The sequence below is a fragment of the Phyllobates terribilis genome, unplaced genomic scaffold (genome assembly GCF_046119375.1).
Source record: "Phyllobates terribilis strain yellow unplaced genomic scaffold, ASM4611937v1 Scaffold_3__8_contigs__length_932513732, whole genome shotgun sequence".
In the NCBI taxonomy this organism is placed as follows: Eukaryota; Metazoa; Chordata; class Amphibia; order Anura; family Dendrobatidae; genus Phyllobates; species Phyllobates terribilis.
The window spans coordinates 265,749,529-265,767,950 of NW_027362763.1; the positions used below are offsets into that span (position 1 = coordinate 265,749,529).

Consider the following 18,422-nt stretch of genomic DNA (forward strand, 5'->3'; position numbering starts at 1 on the left):
ATATTCATGTCCTGTGATTACATAATTCTTCAAATGTACAGTTTCCCACTTGTCACTTATGCCACTGCAGTGTCATCTAATGAATAGAAAGGGTACGTGCTCCGCGTGTGGCTCGGTAGACCCGCGTGTGGCTCGGTACCAGGTGAATGATGGTGCACTGCTCACCTAATTAGGCTGTGTGGTACAGGCACAACACTGGATCCACAATGAATGGCTGCAGCTCCGACCACTAGTTCCAAGGCTCGTAAGTGTCGGGACTGAACATATACCTCTAAGTGGGGAAAAAAAAAAAAGCTCGCGGCATAGACCTTGCGCTGTTAGTGGATGTAAGGTGTCCAGAGACTGGTTACAAAAATACATTTTACTGAAACAACGCATTTCGGAGTTGATCCAACTCCATCAGGTTCATTTAAAGACAATGTCAGCTCTGATACATTTAGAAATAAGTATTTATATTACATTTATTGGTAAAGGTCAGAGGTAGCATGCTGTTTAAATGTACATGATGAAGAAGTTAACTGAAACAACTCCAAAACACGTTGTTTCAGTAAAATTTCTTTTTTTATCTTCTCTCTGGACATCTTACATCTACTGGCAGTGCCCGGTCGATACCGCAAGATTTTTTCTTCACTTCAAGGTTAAACTGCAGTGTCATTGTCACAGAAATCTATGTCCCAGCAGCGCTGACATTCACACTTGTGATTTTGGGGCTCTCATTCTTGAAATCAGTGGGAATCCTTGAAGTGAGACCCCAAGCAATCACATTATCATCTATTCTGTAGCAAGGTGATAAATGTGGTTTATTGGAAGCCCTCTTAAGGAAAAATGTGTTTCCTTCACCCACCTGCTAGTGGCCTGCATATTGCTGCAAATAAGGTGTCAATAAGGAATATGGCCAAGGTGTCATTGTTGACTTGTGGTGGTTGAAATCCAAGGTCAGACTATTTGACCATCAGAACAAACTTCTGAATTCATGCAGTCATGAAGAATTTATTAGTACAACAAGTACATCACATGGATAAGACAGAATATTTCAGTGCTTCTGGCAACAATAAAAGGACGTTTGATATTCTGATTCTCCCGAGTCTTCATCAAAATGCTGCAAAACCGGTCTAAGAAGTAGTGTGGTGAGTGGAATAGGTGCTGGGCAGTCACAACGTCAAACGTCCTTTTATTGTCACCAGAAGCACTGAAATATTCTGTCTTATCCATGTGATGTACCTGTTGTACTAATAAATTCTTCATGACTGCGTGAATTCAGAAACTTGCAGTGAATTTTAGTCTCATGAACATTGGGGTCCCAATCTGCCTGTGGACCACTAAATAGACACAGTTCACACTCCCAAATGCACAAAGAACTAAGGCAAAACCGAAAACCCAGGCCAGCATACCTGTTGGTACAAGTGTAACATGTAGGTGCACATTCACACTGTAGACAAATCAACAACAGACAAATCTGACCTATAATAAAAAAAAAATGAATAGATACCCTGCAGTAAGAAAACACATAGGCTCAGGTCTTGCTCTGCCCCCCCCCCCCCCCCCCCTACTTTGAAGCCTGCTGGCACATAGTATGGAGAGTTACCAGAGTTATGGACCATCCTGATTGGGTACACCTTGTTGTGGTGGGTTGGCTTTTACGCTCTTTTGATCAAAAAAAGTCAACTATGTTAATTACGTGTATTACTATTATTTTTTATTATTATAGCGCCATTTATTCCATGTCTCTTTACATGTGAAAGAGGTATACATAGCAAAAACAATTACAACTACAATAATTTTGAACAATACAAGTCAGGAGGAGAGAGGACCCTGCCCGTGAGGGGTCACAGTGTACAAGGGATGGGTGAGGATACTTTAGGTGAGGGTAGAGCTGGTAGCCCAGCGGTATGGTGGAGCGAGGGTTACTGCAGGTTGTAGGCTTGACAGAAGAGGTGAGTCTTCAGGTTCCTTTTGAAGGTTTCCACGGTAGGCGAGAGTCTGATATGTTGGGGTAGAGATTTCCAGAGTAGGGGGGATGCATGGGAGAAATCTTGTATGCGATTTTGGGAAGAGGAGATAAGAGGGGAGTAGAGAAGGAGATCTTGTGAGGATCGGAGGTTGTGTGCGGGTAAGTACCTGGAGACTAGGTCACACATGTATGGAGGAGACAAGTTGTGGATGGCTTTGTATACCATGGTTAGGGTTTTGAATTGGAGTCTCTGGGTAATGGGTAGACAGTGAAGGGGTTGACAGAGAGGTGAGGCTGGGGAATAGAGGGGGGCCTGGTGAATTAGTCAGTCAGCAGAGTTTAGGATAGATTGGAGGGGTGCAAGAGTGTTAGAGGGGAGGCCACAGAGCAGGAGGTTGCAGTAGTCAAGGAGGCACATGATGAGGGCATGCACTAGTGTTTTTGCAGATTCATGGTTGAGGAATGTGTGCCCTGGCAGTTAGAAAATGGCAGTTGGACAGGGCAGGAGACAGGTAAGACATGCAAGACAAACCAACAAACTTGCTTACAGGTCATCTTTTTGGCAAACAGTATTCACCATTTGTATCTGTGCCATTTATTTTCTGGTTGCTACAATCATCCACATTCACCGTTCTCCCACAAATGCGGCACACTTCATCCATATTAATCCCTCACTCCTCTCTTCTCCTATGTACAGTTGTCATGCTCTCTTCACAATGTTATACCACGCAGATCCATTCATTCCCACCATACAACGCAGGAAACGCTCTCACAAATCACTCAATCATCTGCTCACTCTCTGTATCTTCCTTCTATTAGTCGCAGGTGATATTTCTCCCAACCCAGGACCCTCCAGTAATAATAACACTAACTCTTTCCCTGTTGCATTCAGAAACCCTGCTAATCTCATTAATATTCCCTGCATATCTTCTGTCTCATTCAACTGTGCCCTTTGGAATGCACGCTCAGCTTGTAATAAACTCTCTTACATCCATGACTTTTTCCTCTCTAATTCCCTCAACCTTCTGGCTCTCACTGAAACCTGGATCCAGCAGTCGGACACCACCGCCGCTGCAGCTCTCTCCTATGGTGGCCTACATTTCTCTCATACCCCGCGACCTGACAACAGATCAGGTGGAGGTGTTGGTCTGCTTCTTTCAACAAAATGTACTTTTCAGGTTATCCCCCCTGTACCCTCCCTTATCTTCCCGTCCTTTGAGGCCCACACAGTCAGACTCTACCGGCCCTTCTCCTTGCGAGTGGCGGTTGTCTATCGCCCCCCAGGTCCCCCCCGTCAATTCCTGGATCACTTTGCTGCCTGGCTTACAAATTTTCTATCCTGCGACATCCCCACGATAATCATGGGAGACTTTAACATCCCAATTGGCGATCCTCTTTCCCCATCTGCCACGCATCTTTTATCATTAACCTCCTCCTTCGGCCTTTCACAGCTTGCTAATTCTCCTACACATGAGGACGGGAACACATTGGACCTGATCTTCTCCCGGCTTTGCTCAGTACATGACTTTACTAACTCTCCCCTTCCACTCTCTGACCATAATCTTCTTTCATTCTCTGTCAAGAATTGTGACTCTACTCAAGACACTCCCACCGTCCACACTTATAGAAATTTACGCGCCATTAACACCCAGAAATTTTATAAAAAGGTTGCAATCATCATTGGCCCCAATCTCCTCCCTCTCATGTCCCGACTCTGCATTGAAGCATTATAACAAAATAATGCTATGCGCCCTGGATGAAGCCGCACCTCCTGCACAAAGAACAATTCGGCATAGACGGCGACAACCCTGGCACACGCCTCAAACACGTCTTCTCCAGAGGTACTCCAGGTGCGCTGAACGGCTGTGGAGAAAATCAAATCTGCCCGAAGATTTCCTCCACTATAAATTTATGCTGAAAACATATAACTCTGCCCTTCACCTCTCCAAACAAACCTACTTTAACAACCTCATCATCTCACTTTCCAATAATCCTAAACGACTCTTTGACACGTTTCATTCTCTCCTCAATCAAACAACACAGGCCCCGACCACCGACCTCAGCGCTGACGATCTGGCTAACTATTTCAAAGAAAAAATTGACCATATCCGACAGGAAATTTTCTCCCAATCCCCAAATGTTATGCATGCTCCCCCCCGCCACATTGTATCTTGCTCATTTTCTGACTTCGAACCAGTCACGGAAGATGAAGTGATCAGGCTCCTTGCATCTTCTCGCCCTACCACCTGCACCAGCGACCCTATTCCCTCACATCTCCTTCAGTCCCTTGCTCCAGCTGTCACCTCTCACCTAACTAAAATTTTCAACCTTTCCCTCTCATCTGGTATCTTTCCCTCTTCTTTTAAACACGCCAGCATACAACCATTACTTAAAAAACCATCCCTCGACCAGAACTGCACGGCCAACTACAGACCTGTTTCCAATCTTCCCTTTATCTCTAAACTCCTGGAACGCCTGGTCCACTCCCGTCTAATCCGCTATCTCTCAGACAACTCTCTTCTTGACCCTTTACAATCTGGTTTCCGCTCTTTACATTCTACTGAAACTGCCCTCACTAAAGTCTCTAATGATCTACTAACAGCTAAATCTAATGGTCACTACTCCCTGCTGATTCTCCTGGATCTCTCTGCAGCATTCGACACTGTGGATCATCAGCTCCTCCTCACTATGCTCCGCACTATTGGCCTCAAGGACACGGTTCTCTCCTGGTTCTCCTCTTATCTCTCTGACCGCTCCTTCTCTGTGTCTTTCGCCGGCTCCTCCTCCTCCCTACTTCCTCTTACTGTCGGGGTTCCTCAAGGATCAGTCCTAGGCCCCCTTCTTTTCTCCTTATACACCGCTCCTATTGGACAAACAATCAGTAGATTCGGTTTTCAGTACCATCTCTATGCTGATGACACCCAATTATACACCTCTGCTCCGGACATCACCCCTGCATTACTACAAAAGACCAGTGATTGTCTTTCTGCTGTGTCTAACATTATGTCCTCCCTCTACCTAAAACTGAATCTGTCAAAAACTGAACTACTCGTCTTTCCTCCCTCCATTAATCTACCTGTGCCCGATATTGCCATCTCCGTTTGTGGCTCAACCATTACTCCCCAGCTACAAGCCCGCTGTCTTGGGGTCATTTTTGATTCAGATCTTTCTTTCACTCCTCACATCAAATCACTCGCTCGTTCATGTCATCTACACCTCAAAAACATCTCAAGAATCAGGACTTTTCTCACCTTTGACTCGGCAAAAACTCTTACTGTCGCTCTTATTCATTCTCGTCTTGACTATTGCAACGCTCTACTAATCGGTCTCCCTCTTACTAAACTCTCCCCTCTCCAATCCGTCCTGAACGCAGCAGCCAGGATCATATTCCTCGCCAACCGCTACTCAGATGCCTCTTCCCTGTGCCAGTCATTGCATTGGTTGCCCATCCAATATAGAGTTTGTTTTAAACTTATCACGCTTACCCACAAAGCGCTCCATGCTTCAGTACCCCCCTACATCTCCTCCCTTGTCTCAGTCTACCACCCTACACGTGCCCTCCGTTCTGCAAATGACTTGAAACTAAAATCCTCCATAATCCGAACTTCCCACTCCCGTCTCCAAGATTTCTCGCGTGCTGCGCCAATTCTCTGGAATGCACTACCCAGGACAGTTCGATTAATTCCCAATACCCACAGTTTCAAGCGAACCCTAAAAACACATTTCTTTAGACTGGCGTATCACCTAAACATACTCTGTCCATCCCAGCTTTCCCCCATATTAAAATCTTCTTCAACTTTGGGTTCAAACCAACCATGCACATAAAAGCCTCTGTCAGGACTGCACACATACTGGCTGGCGACCAGTCCATGTATTATTATTTATCCTATTCAGTATATCAAGGCTGCATTATACAATATATGTATTTTTACCTTTTGTGTCTCCCCCACTTCCTCATAGACTGTAAGCTCGCGAGCAGGGCCCTCACTCCGTTCGATATGAGATATGCTTATTCTGTATTGTCTGTATAAGTCCCCCCTAAAATTTGTAAAGTGCTGCGGAATATGTTGGCGCTATAAAAATAAACTATTATTATTATTATTATCTGGGAGATATTTTTGAGTTGGAGTCAGCAGGAAGTAGAAAGGGCTTGAATATGTGGTTTGAAGGAGAGTTCAGAGTCAAGTGTTACACCGAGGCAGTGAGCTTGTGGGACTGGGGAGTGTGGGCAGCCATTGACTATGATGGATAGGTCAGATGGGGGGTTAAGTGAGATGGAAAGATGATGAATTCGGTTTTATCCATGTTAAGTTTTAGAAATCTGTCAGAGAAGAAGGATGAAATAGCGGACAGACATTGTGGGATTCTGGTTAGTAAGGAGTTGATATCAGGTCCACAGAGATAGATCTATGTGTCATCAGCATAGAGGTGATACTGAAAGCCATGAGACTCTATGAGCTGTCCCAGGCCAAAGGTGTAGATGGAGAAGAGCAGGGGTCCTAGAACTAAACCTTGGAGGACACCGACAGATAGGGGGTGAGATGAGGAGGTGGTATGTGAGTGGGAGACACTGAATGTCCGGTCTGTTAGGTATGAGGAGATCCAAGATAGGGCCAAGTCCATGATACCAAGAGATGAGAGTCTGTAGTAAGAAGGAATGGTCCACTGTGTCGAAGGCAGATGACAGGTCCAGGAGGAAGAGGACAGAGTAGTGTTTCTGGGATTTGGCAGTTAGTAGGTCGTTGTTGACTTTAGTCAGGGCAGTTTCAGTGGAATGGTGCGGTCGGAAACCAGATTGTAGGCAGTCGAAGAGGGAGCAGGAGGAGCGGTGAGAGGACAGTTCAGAATGGACGCATTGTTCCAGTAGTTTTGAGGCATAGGGGAGTAGTGATATGGGGTGATAGCTAGTCAGAGAGTATGTTACTATTATTTATTTACTTACTGCAAGGTTCATTCATTGTTTATAGGTTATATTTATATGTTCTCAGAAATGCCCAAGTATTTCAGAGGAAAATAAATACCTAGCTAAAATCGTGCAGCTGAGAGCTGATTCATATTGCCCAATGGTTTGGGCAGCATGAATCAGCTGACAACTTCCCTTTAAAAATGGAACTGGAATTTGTTACATGCGTTTTTTTCAGGCTCCCCATAGAAACCTATAGAGTAAAAACGCTATGGCTCCTCACCCCCCCCCCCTCAAAAGAAAGTCAACTAATTCTGCGCTCCCAAATCCAAATACCCCCCTCTCTTCTAAGCTCCACAGTGTGCCTAAACCGCAGTTGTCATCAACATGTTTGGCATTTCTGTAGCGATGAGAGCCCGCCAGATTTATGGGGGCATGTCTCCAGAAGCTTGAGCTGGGCATAACGTACTGGTCACTACACTGGCTATTTGCAATTTTCACTCAGCAAAATCCACTACTGCTTGTTTCTGGAAAACACCCATGGAGTAAAAATCGTCACTGCACCTGTAGATAAGTTCTCAGAGGGATATTATTTCCAAAACGGGGTCACTTGAGGGGGGGTTCTGCTCTTCTAGCACTTAGGGGCTCTGTATATGGAGACCGCAAACTATTCTACAATAATTTGTTCTCCCAAGAGTCAAATAGCGCTCCCTCCCTCCCGAGCCTCGCTGTGTGGCTATGCGGTACTGTACAGCCACGTATGAGGTATTGCCACATTCAGCAGAAATTGTTACACAATTTGGCACAGTTTTTACCCATTGCTCATTGTTAAAATGTAAAATCTGGGGCTAAAACAATTTTTTTGTTATAAAAATTATTTTTTCTTCACCGCCCAATGGTATAAAATTATGTGAGTCACATGTGGTGTCAATATTATCACTGCACCCCTAGATGAATTCATTAAGAGGTGTAGTTTTTAATATGGGGTCACTTATGGGGGGTGTTCTGCTGTTCTGGGACCTCAGTGGCTCTGCCAATGTGACATGGCACCTGCAAACCATAACAGCAAAATCTGCACTATAATATGGCGCTCCTTCCCTTCTGAGCTTTGCGCTTTGCCTCAAAAGTAGTTTTCAACCACTTATGGGGTATCGGAGTACTCAGGAGAAATTGTGTAACAAATTGTGCTGTTCGTTTTCTCCTGTTACCCCTTTTGAAAATTGCAAACTTAAGGTCAAAGCAACATTTTAGTGGAAAAATAGTAATATTTCATTTACTCAGCCCAATGTTATACAAGTTTGTGAGTCGCCCGTGGGTTAAAAATACTCACTACTCCCCTAGATAAATTTCTTGAGAGGTTTAGTTTACGAAATGGGGTCACTTGTGGGGGTTTCTGCTGCTTTGGCGTGTCAGGGCCTCTTAAAATGTGACATGGTGTCCGTAACCTATTCCAGCCAAAATAGCACTTCTTCCCTTCCGAGCTCTGCCATGCGCCGAAGCAGTAATTTTCCACCACATTTGGGGTATCGTTGTACGCAGGAGAAATTGCACATCTAGATAAGTTCCAAAATGGTGTCACTTATGAGGTGTTTCCACTGTTTAGGCACCTCAGGGGCTTCCCAAACGTGACATGGCTTCCTCTATCGATTCCAGCCAGTTATGCTTTCCAAAAGTCAAATGGCGCTCCTTCCCTTCCGAGCCCTGCCAGGTGCCCAAGCAGTAGTTTTCCACCACATATGGGATTTGGGCCTACTCGGGATCAAAGGCACAACAAATTTTATGGTGCATTTTCTCCTGTTACCCTTGTGAAAATGAATAATTTGGGGCTGAAATAATATTTTTTTGGGGAAAAATGTGTTTTTTAATTTTCACGGCTTAGCATAATAAAATTCTGTAACGCCCCCGAGGGTTCAAGGTGCTCACCACACATCTAGATAAATTCCTTGAGGGGTCTAGGTTTAAAAATGGGGAGTTTCTACCCTTTAGGCACCTCAGGGGCTCCCCAAACTCGACATGGTGTCCGCTATCAGTTCCAGACAATTTTGCATTCTAGAAGTCAAATGGTGCACCTTCCCTTCTGAGCCCTGCCAGGTGCCCAAGCAGTAGTTTTACCCCACATATGGGGTTTGGGCGTACTCAGGAGAAATTGCACAACAAATTTCGTGGTTTACATTTTCTTGCTACTTTTGTGAAAATAAAAAATTTGTGGCTAAAGTAACATATTTTTGTGCTCACCACACATCTAGATAAGTTCCTTGAGGGGTCTAGTTTCCAAAATGGGGTCACTTGTGGGGGGTTTCCACTGTTTAGGCACATTAAGGGCACTCCAAACGCGGCATGGCGTCTGCTGTCGATTCCAGCCAATTTCACATTCCAAAGCGCAAACAGTGCTCCTTCCCTTCTGAGCCCTGCCTTGTGCCCAAACAGTAGTTTTCCACCACATATGGGGTAATGTCTTACTCAGGAGAAATCGCACCGGATATTTTATGGTGCATTTTCTCCTGTAACCCTGGTGAAAATGAAAAATTTTGGGGCTATAGTAACATTTTTGTGGGAAAAGGTAAAACTTTATTTTTTTCTTCCACATTCCATTAATTCATGCAGAACACCTGAAGGGTTAATAAACTTGCACTTGAGGGGTCCAGTTTTTAGAATGGTGTCACTTTTGGGTACTTTCTGTCATATAGGCCCCTCAAAGTCACTTCACATGTGATGTTGTCCATAAAATAAAAATATGGTTTTGTGAATTTTATTGTAAAAATGAGAAATTGCTGATCAACTTATGCCTCAAAACTACTAGAACAACATGTCCACCTTGAACTGTCCTCCCACCTCTCCTCCTGCTCCCTCTTCGACCGCTTACAATCTGGCTTCCGACTGCATCACTCTACTGAAAATGACACCGACTAAAGTCACCAATGACCTACTAACTGCCAAATCCTGGCAACACTACTCTGTCCTCCTACTCCTGGACCTGTCATCTGCCTTTGACATAGTGGACCATTCCCTCTTACTACAGACTCTCTCATCTCTTGGCATCACAAACTTGGCCATACCTTGAATCTCCTCATACCTAACTGCACATTCAGTGTCTCCCTCTCACCCACCACCTCCTCATTTCACCCCCTATCTGTCGCCTAAGGTTCAGTCCTAGGGCCCCTTCTCTTCTCCATTTACACCTTTGGCCTGGTACAGCTCATAGAGACATGTCATCTGCCTTTGACACGGTGGACCATTCCCTCTTACTACAGACTCTCTCATCTCTTGGTATCACGGACTTGGCATTATCTTGGATCTCCTCATACCTAACAGACCAGACATTGTGTCTCCCCCTCACCACCGCCTCATCTTGCCCCCTATCTATCTGTGTCCCCCAAGGCTTAGTTCTAGGGCCCCTGCTCTTCTCCATCTACACCTTTTGGCCTGGGACAGCTCATATAGAGTCTCACGGCTTTCAGTATCACCTCTATGCTGATGACACACAGATCTACCTCTCTGGACCCGATATCACCTCATTACTAACCAGATTCCCACAATGTCTGTACGCTATTTCATCCTTCTTCTCTGCTAGATTTATAAAACTTAACATGGATTAAACTGAATTCATCGTCTTACCCCCATCTCACTTACCCCCCCATCTGACCTATCCACCAAAATCAATGGCTGTCCATTCTCCCCAGTCCCACAAGCTCGCTGCCTCAGGGTAACCCTGGACTCTGATCTCTCCTTCAAACCACATATCCAAACCCTTTCCACTTCCTGCCTACTCCAACTCAAAAATATCTCCCGGATCCCTCAGCAGAGACTGCAAAAAAACACTAGTGCAGGCCCTCATCATCTCCTGCTGCAACCTCCTGCTCTGTGACCTCCCTTCTAACACTCTCGCGCCCCTCCAATCTTTTCCAAATTCTGCTGTCTGATTAATCCACCTGTACCCCCGCTATTCCCCGGCCTCTCCCCTCTGTCAATCTATTCACTGGCTCCCCATTGCCCAGAGACTCCAGTTCAAGTCCCTAACCCTGGTATACAAAGCCATCCACAACCTGTCTCCCGATACATACCCGCACGCAACCTCCGATCCTCACAAGATCTCCTTCTCTACTCCCCTCTTATCTCCTCTTCCCACAATCGCATACAAGATTTCTCCCGTGCATCCCCCCTACTCTACCCCAACACATCAGACTCTCTCCTACTGTGGAAACCTTCAAACGGAACCTGAAGACCTACCTCTTCCGACAAGCCTACAACCTGCAGTAACCCTCGCTCCACCATACCGCTACATGGCTAACTCTACTCTCAACTACTGTATCCTCACCCATCCTTTGTAGATTGTGAGCCCTCGCGGGCAGGGTCCTCGCTCATCCTGTACCAGTCGCTGACTCGTTTTGTTCAAGATTATTGCAATTGTTTTTGCTATGTATATCCCTTTTTCACATGTAAAGCGCCATGGAATAAATGGTGCTATAATAATAATAATAATAATAACGTTTAACCCTTCTAACTTGCTAACAAAAAAATGTTTCAAAAATTGTGCTGATGTAAAGTAGACATGTGGGAAATGTTATTTATTAACTATTTTGTGTGACATAACTCTCTGGTTTAAGGGCATAAAAATTAAAAGTTTGAATATTGCGAAATTTTCAAAATTTTCACCAAATTTCCGATATATTCAGAAATAAACGCAAGTTGTATCGTACAATATGTCACGAAAAAACAATCTCCGAATCAGTGTGATCAGTTGAAACATTCCCTAGCTATTACCTCATAAAGTGACAGTGATCAGAATTAAAAAAAATTGGCCTGGTCACGAAGGCGAAAACAGGCTCTGGTGGTAAAGGCTTAAACACAGTGAGCATGAGTGTTCATGAATTCATATTCACTTTACTTGCACAGTTACGTGTAGAAGATTTTCTGCACAAAGAAAACGTAGCAGAAAAGAAAATAAATTGTCATTTACACTTTGTGTGAACATGGCGTAAAGTTATTCTTCTGTTGTTTTTTTTTGTGTTAAAAGTGGTCCAAAAGTAAGCCAACTAATGGGTGATATAAATTCAGACTAGACAGTCTAAAAATGCACCAGATTAATCATCCAGCATGAACCACTGCGGTTTGGTGGTTTCTAAAACTGAATAATCCAAGGTTACGATGTCAAACAATTCACTAAGTTTTTTTGCGGCTGTCTTTCTGAGATGGTTATCACTTTTTTTGCTGCCAAAAAAATACTGCGACTGGATGTTAGCTGGCAGCAAATAGGAAATCATGATATGCAGCACAAAAATCGGGTTTTGTGAGTGTTTTTTTTTTTTTTTCATTAAGTTTGTGCATTTTTATTGTTTTTGGTCTCTTATCAAGATGTTGCATGGCTCTTTTTATGCATTTTCCTTTGAATTCTCTAAAAGAAAAAAATGGTCTGTCAAATTTGAGAAAGCAAAAAAAGACCCACAAAAGATGACATTAAATTCGGGGTTTAAATAAAACAAAAAACAAAAAAACAATCAGATGGTTTCCCTCATTATTACAGGGAAGCAGGTTTTCCTTTCATTTGACCTGATTCTGTACAGTGCCTAAACGATGCATGAAGCCTTGTGTTCAGATCAGGTCACGCTTTGGGATGGAGAATTCGACCAATTCTTCTCACAAGCTCACCCAATGCATCCCAAAGGGGCAACCAGTCGGCAAAACACAGCAAAATTCTTCCTTATTTTTGGCGTCGGGAGGCTGATCTTTATACAAAATAGTGTTACTTATCAGCCATGTATCATGATGTCTCTGTATATTATGCATCCCAGATACAGGAGGAAGGTACAGCATTTCTAAAACGATAATCTGCCAAAGAGGACATGGCTGCTTTTATAGGGTTAATCTACTAGAAAATGAAGTAGTTGCTGACTCAGGAGCAGGAAGTCTCACACAACTGTCAAGATGGTGATACAGTAGAGAGCCTGACTTTCAGCCAACTTCAGCCTCCCTCTCTTTTAACAGCGACGTCTTTTATATAATTAGAATTTTTTATTTTATTTTCCGAATTATAAATAATTGGGAACTGGCTATGTTTTGGTTACTTCTTAAAGTTTTCCAGAATGTGATATGCCCTCTTTAAGTAGCAGCTACTTAGAGGACCTTTGCAGAAAAAAAGGGCCCCTTCACTTCTGCTCTTTTATGTAATATTTTACTATTGGTGGCTACTATGAATAGGATTAGGAATTGGGTGACTGTTTATTGGATCTTTTGGTATTTCATATGTTACTGTCATATAAACACTGCAGCCATTTTGCAACAATGTACAGAAATGAGACCCAAGACAACAACCTTTAATTGTAGTGTTTTAGATCCATGTGAATATGTTAAGTATCATCCTGTTTCTATATAAATTGTCAATGCAAAAGTTTAACTTGTGCCTTTGTTTTCTTCCCTGAAGTTCCATAATGGGTCGGCACTCTTCAGACTCCGAGGAGGATACTAGGACCCGCAAAAAGAAGAAGCATCGCAGGCGCTCCTCCACCAGTAGCTCATCAGATGGCCGAACACGCAGTCATAAGAAATCGGGAAGGAGATCCAGGTCTCGCTCACGAGAAGCATACTCCAGTTCACACTCTTACGACAAAAGGTTAGTGCTTACTTCATAATATAATTATGTTAAGCTAGGTCCCATGAAGTATATGCTTAGGCTTCTGTGACCCTTTCATGTCCAAAAGCAGCCTATATGGACAAGAGTTATGTAAAACAAGAAGTTAACAAACGGTAGACAATGGCATCCTGTCCCAAATTTTGACAGACTATTTGCTTTGATATTTATGCAAAAGTGAATGTTGCCTATGAAGACACCCTGAGGTTAAGGATATTTTGCTAAAATTCCAATCATTAGCTCCTTAGTGACCGGACCAATTTTTTTGAAATCTGACGTGTCAATTTATGTGGTAATATCTCTAGAACATGGCAACAAATCCCATTGATCTTAAGATTTGTTTTTTCCTGACACATTATACTTTATAAGAACGTTAAATTTAGATTGATATGTTTTGAGTTTATTTATAAAAATATCAGAAATATGTCAATTTTTTAAAAATGTGCAATACTTTGAATGACTATCCCTTTAATCCCGACAGTCATACCACATAAAAACATAAATTAATAACCGTTCCCTCATGTCTTCTTTACATCAGCACCATTTGTAAAATGTTGTTTTATTTTGTTAACATTTTAGAAGGTTTAAAAATGTAGCAGTAATTTTTCATTTTTTCAAGGAAATTTACAAAACTTATTTTTATAGTGACCTGTTAGTTTTGAAGTGACTTTGAGGGTCCTATATATTGTAAACCACCTAAAAGTGTTACAATTTTAAAAACTGCACCCCTCAACTTATTTAAAATTGCTTCCAAGTAGTTCATTAACCCTTCAGGTGCTTTTCAGGAATCAATGCAAATTTTCATGACCAGAATGAAAAAGTTTATTTTTACCTCCTAAATTTTGATAACTTCTGAACAGGCCATACTAGCCGGCAGAATCAAAGGCCATGAACTGCCATGTTAGCTATCAGGACCACACAATCAAGATCTTAGGCTGCCGATGGTGTTAAAGAGGGAGCCCCCACACTCTGTTAACTATTTAGATTCTGTCGTCACTATTGACCGCAGCATCTAAGGAGTTAAATGGCCATGGTCTGTGCCAACACTGATCAAGGCTGATGCAGCAAGTTGTCAGCTATAGTGTACAGCTGACAGCTACAGGATTGTCACCTGTCGGGGGATGCTAGTCTCTTATATCGCAGGTCAGTAAAAAGACGTATTGGCGGTCACTAAGGGGTTAGTATTGCTTTTGATTCTTATTGATGAACACAATCTTAAAAGGGATCACCTCTATCCTTTGGATAGGTCATCAGTAGTGTTGAGCGAGGTAGGTTTCATTAACCCTTTCGGCGAGCACGCTCAGGTGCTCGGCATTTCTTTTACTGTCGCCGCGCCTGCAAGTGTCACGGCTGTCAGACAGCTGTGACACATGCAGAGATTGAGCAGTGACACATGCAGAGATTGACTGTTCGACAGTCAATCTCTGCCTGTGTCACAGCTGTCTGACAGCCGTGACACTTGCAGGCGCGGCGACAGTAAAAGAAATGCCGAGCACGCCAAAATACTCATCAAGCACCCTAGCGTGCTCGCCGAAAAGGTTAATGAAACTTACTCGCTCAACACTAGTCATCAATATTACATTAGTGGGGTCAGATACTGGGCACCCCCCCACCCCTCCACCCCTCCACTGATGAGCTGTTTTCGGGTCTGGCCGAATGTAAATGGAGAAGAGAACTAGCACAGCACAGCTCTGTTCACTTTGTAGTGGTCCTCAGTGAGAGCTGTGGCTCGGCTCCTATTCAACATCAGTTTTGATGAACTCTAGGTTTATGTTTCTAGACTTCTTCCCATGGCCCTAACATGGTGTAGTAGGTTTTATATGCTTGGTAATGGCTTAGTTTTTATTCATCTTGCCAGGATAACTCACTAATACTTGTTTTTAGACGCAGGCACCGTTCTAGCAGCGAGTCGTCGTACAATTCAAGAAGGAAACGCAGCTCCAGCAGGTCTAGAGTTAAGTCACGTAAAGGCCACAGGTCCAGAACATCAAGGTATTCTTCACTTGTGTATTTCACTGTATTTTACCTAAAGTATGAAATCGCGCATTTGGATATTTGATAAGTAAATGACAATGTGTACCAACATTTCTCATAACTTCAGAAATACATTTTTATACTCACTGGATATACCATAAGATTGTTAGACGCATACATGTGTGGTCAATCCGATCAAGTAAACTAAATTTCTGACGTACAAAAATGGTAAGTGTGTCTGACAACTTGTACAGTTTCTATTTAGTGAAATATAGTGTATAGTCCTGCAAGAAAAATTAAAAAAGTTACCAGTCTTAGAAGATAGTCACACAAACCAATTGTATTTACTTATTTTTTTTTAACAAATTTCCATTTTTGTCTTGTTTTAACCCCTTTACCCCGGGCCATTTTCCTTTTTTTTTTTTCGTTTTCATTTTTTCCTGGGAGCATGGAATGATGCGCCCTAATGTCTGCGCGTGTTAAATCCTACTGTCAGAGATTACCACGGGATTTAACAGGTTAACAGCTGCGGGTGGAGCTCTACTCCACCCGCTGCTGATAAAGGCACATGATGGCTGATTAAATCAGCTGTCATGTGCTGGTAAAGATGCGGGCTCAGCGTGTGAGCCTGCGTCAAAGGCAGGGACACGACATATGATGTAAATATACGTCATATGTCGTGAAGGGGTCAAGCTATACGAGTTTGGTATTGCTGTAATCATACTGGCCTGGAGAATCATATTCCCAGGTATTTTTACAATGGAAGCTGTCAAAGCAAAATGCTAAGAACAATGGCTTAATTTTCTTTTTTTTTTTTTACTTTAAGTCACATTTGGACTCTTTTCAGTTTTTCAGTACATTGTATGGTAAAATGAATGGTGTAATTGAAAACTACAACTCATCCCGCAAACAAATAAACCCTTAAGTAGCTGTGTCAACAGAAAAATAATAAAAAGTTATGGCTCTTGGAAAGAGGGGGAGGAAAAAATGAATGTGCAAAAAACTAAAAATTGCCTAGTCATGAAGGGGTTAATATACATGTTCCAATGACCGCTGCAGAAGTGAGAGAGAGAGGCCAGCCTTGAATCAACTGCAGTCACATTACGATATTGTAATACTTTCGCAACTATGGTAGACTGAACTCAACCGGAAAGGTGTTTTTTGCTTTAATTGCAATCACTGTCCATCACCCAAAATAAAAAAATCCCCTTATTGCTTCTTTGCTGTAGTATCACGTTGTGGAGACGTTTCACTGCAGCCAGCCCTTAAAGCTTTATGCTGCAATATTTCCAGTTTGCAAAAGAACTTTAATTAAATGTGAGCCAGGATAAATGACTTATAAACAGGCACTGTAGTAGTGTTTGGGCTAGTCTATTAAGAAATTCAACCACGTATGTCACTTCAAAAATGTCCCTCCTTATGTAGGCTGCTTGTGTCGCTTTATAGTACAACCCCTGGCAAAAATTATGGGATCACCGGGCTCGGAGGATGTTCATTCAGTTGTTTAATGTTGTTGGAAAAAAGCAGATCACAGACATGGCACAAAACTAAAGTCATTTCAAATGGCAACTTTAGGGCTTTAAGAAACACTAAAAGAAAACAAGATTAAAAATGTGGTACTCAGTAAGGGTAATTTTTTTCAAACCAAGCAGAGGGAAAAAATTATGGAATCACTCAATTCTGAGGAAAATTTATGGAATCATGAAAAACAAACACACAAAAGAACACTCCAATACATCACTAGTATTTTGTTGCACCACCTCTGGCTTTAATACCAGCTTGCAGTCTCTGAGGCATGGACTTAATGAGTGACAAACAGTACTCTTCATCAATCTGGCTCCAACTTTCTCTGATTGCTGTTGCCAGATCAACTTTGCAGGTTGGAGCCTTGTCATGGACCATTTTCTTCAACTTCCACCAAAGATTTTCAATTGGATTGAGATCCGGACTATTTGCAGGCCATGCCATTGACCTTATGTGTCTTCTTTCAAGGAATGTTTTCACAGTTTTTGCTCTATGGCAAGATGCATTATCATCTTGAAAAATGATGTCATTATCCCCAAACATCCTTTCAATTGATGGAATAAGAAAACTGTCCAAAATATCAATGTAAACTTGGGCATTTATTGAAGATGTAATGACAGCCATCTCCCCAGTGCCTTTACCTGACATACAGCCCCATATCATCAATGACTGTGGAAATTTGCATGTTCTCTTCATGCCGTCATCTTTATAAATCTCATTGGAACGGCACCCAACAAAAGTTCCAGCATCATCACCTTGCCCAATGCAGATTCGCGATTCATCGTTGAATATGACTTTCATCCAGTCATCCACAGTCCACGATTGCTTTTCCTTAGCCCATTGTAACCTTGTTTTTTTTCTGTTTAGGTGTCAATGATGGCTTATGTTTAGCTTTTCTGTATGTAAATCCCATTTCCTTTAGGCGGTTTCTTACAGTTCGGTCACAGACATTGACTCCAGTTTCCTCCCATTCGTTCCTAATTTGTTTTGTTGTGCATTTCCTGTTTTGGAGACATATTGCTTTAAGTTTCCGGTGTTGACACTTTGATGTCTTCCTTGGTCTACCAGTATGTTTGCCTTTAACAACCTTACATTGTTGTTTGTATTTGGTCCAGATTTTAGACACAGCTGAATGTGAACAACCAACATCTTTTGCAACATTGCATGATGATTTACCTTATTTTAAGAGTTTGATAATCCTCTCCTTTGTTTCAATTGACATGGATAAAACAGAGTTCATCATCTTTCCACCCTCTCCTTCATATCCCCCATCTGACCTATCCATCAACGTCAAATGCTGTTCATTCTCCCCAGTCCCACAAGCTCGCTGCCTTGGGGTAACCCTGGACTCTGATCTCTCCTTCAAACCACATATCCAAGCCCATTCCACTTCCTGCCGACTCCAACTCAAAAATATCTCCCGGATCCGTGCATTCCTCAGCAAA

General features: G+C 42.7%; 1 protein-coding gene across 1 annotated transcript in view; it reads left to right on the forward strand.

The window, feature by feature from the left end:
- Nucleotides 1-18,422, forward strand: part of RSRC1 (arginine and serine rich coiled-coil 1) — a 350,138-nt gene that overhangs the window by 562 nt on the left and 331,154 nt on the right. Inside the window, exons 2-3 of the mRNA XM_073674789.1 lie at nucleotides 13,273-13,461; nucleotides 15,364-15,471. Of these exons, the coding sequence (XP_073530890.1) occupies nucleotides 13,280-13,461; nucleotides 15,364-15,471 (290 nt within the window). The 5' untranslated portion in view covers nucleotides 13,273-13,279. The remainder of the gene's footprint in view (nucleotides 1-13,272; nucleotides 13,462-15,363; nucleotides 15,472-18,422) is intronic.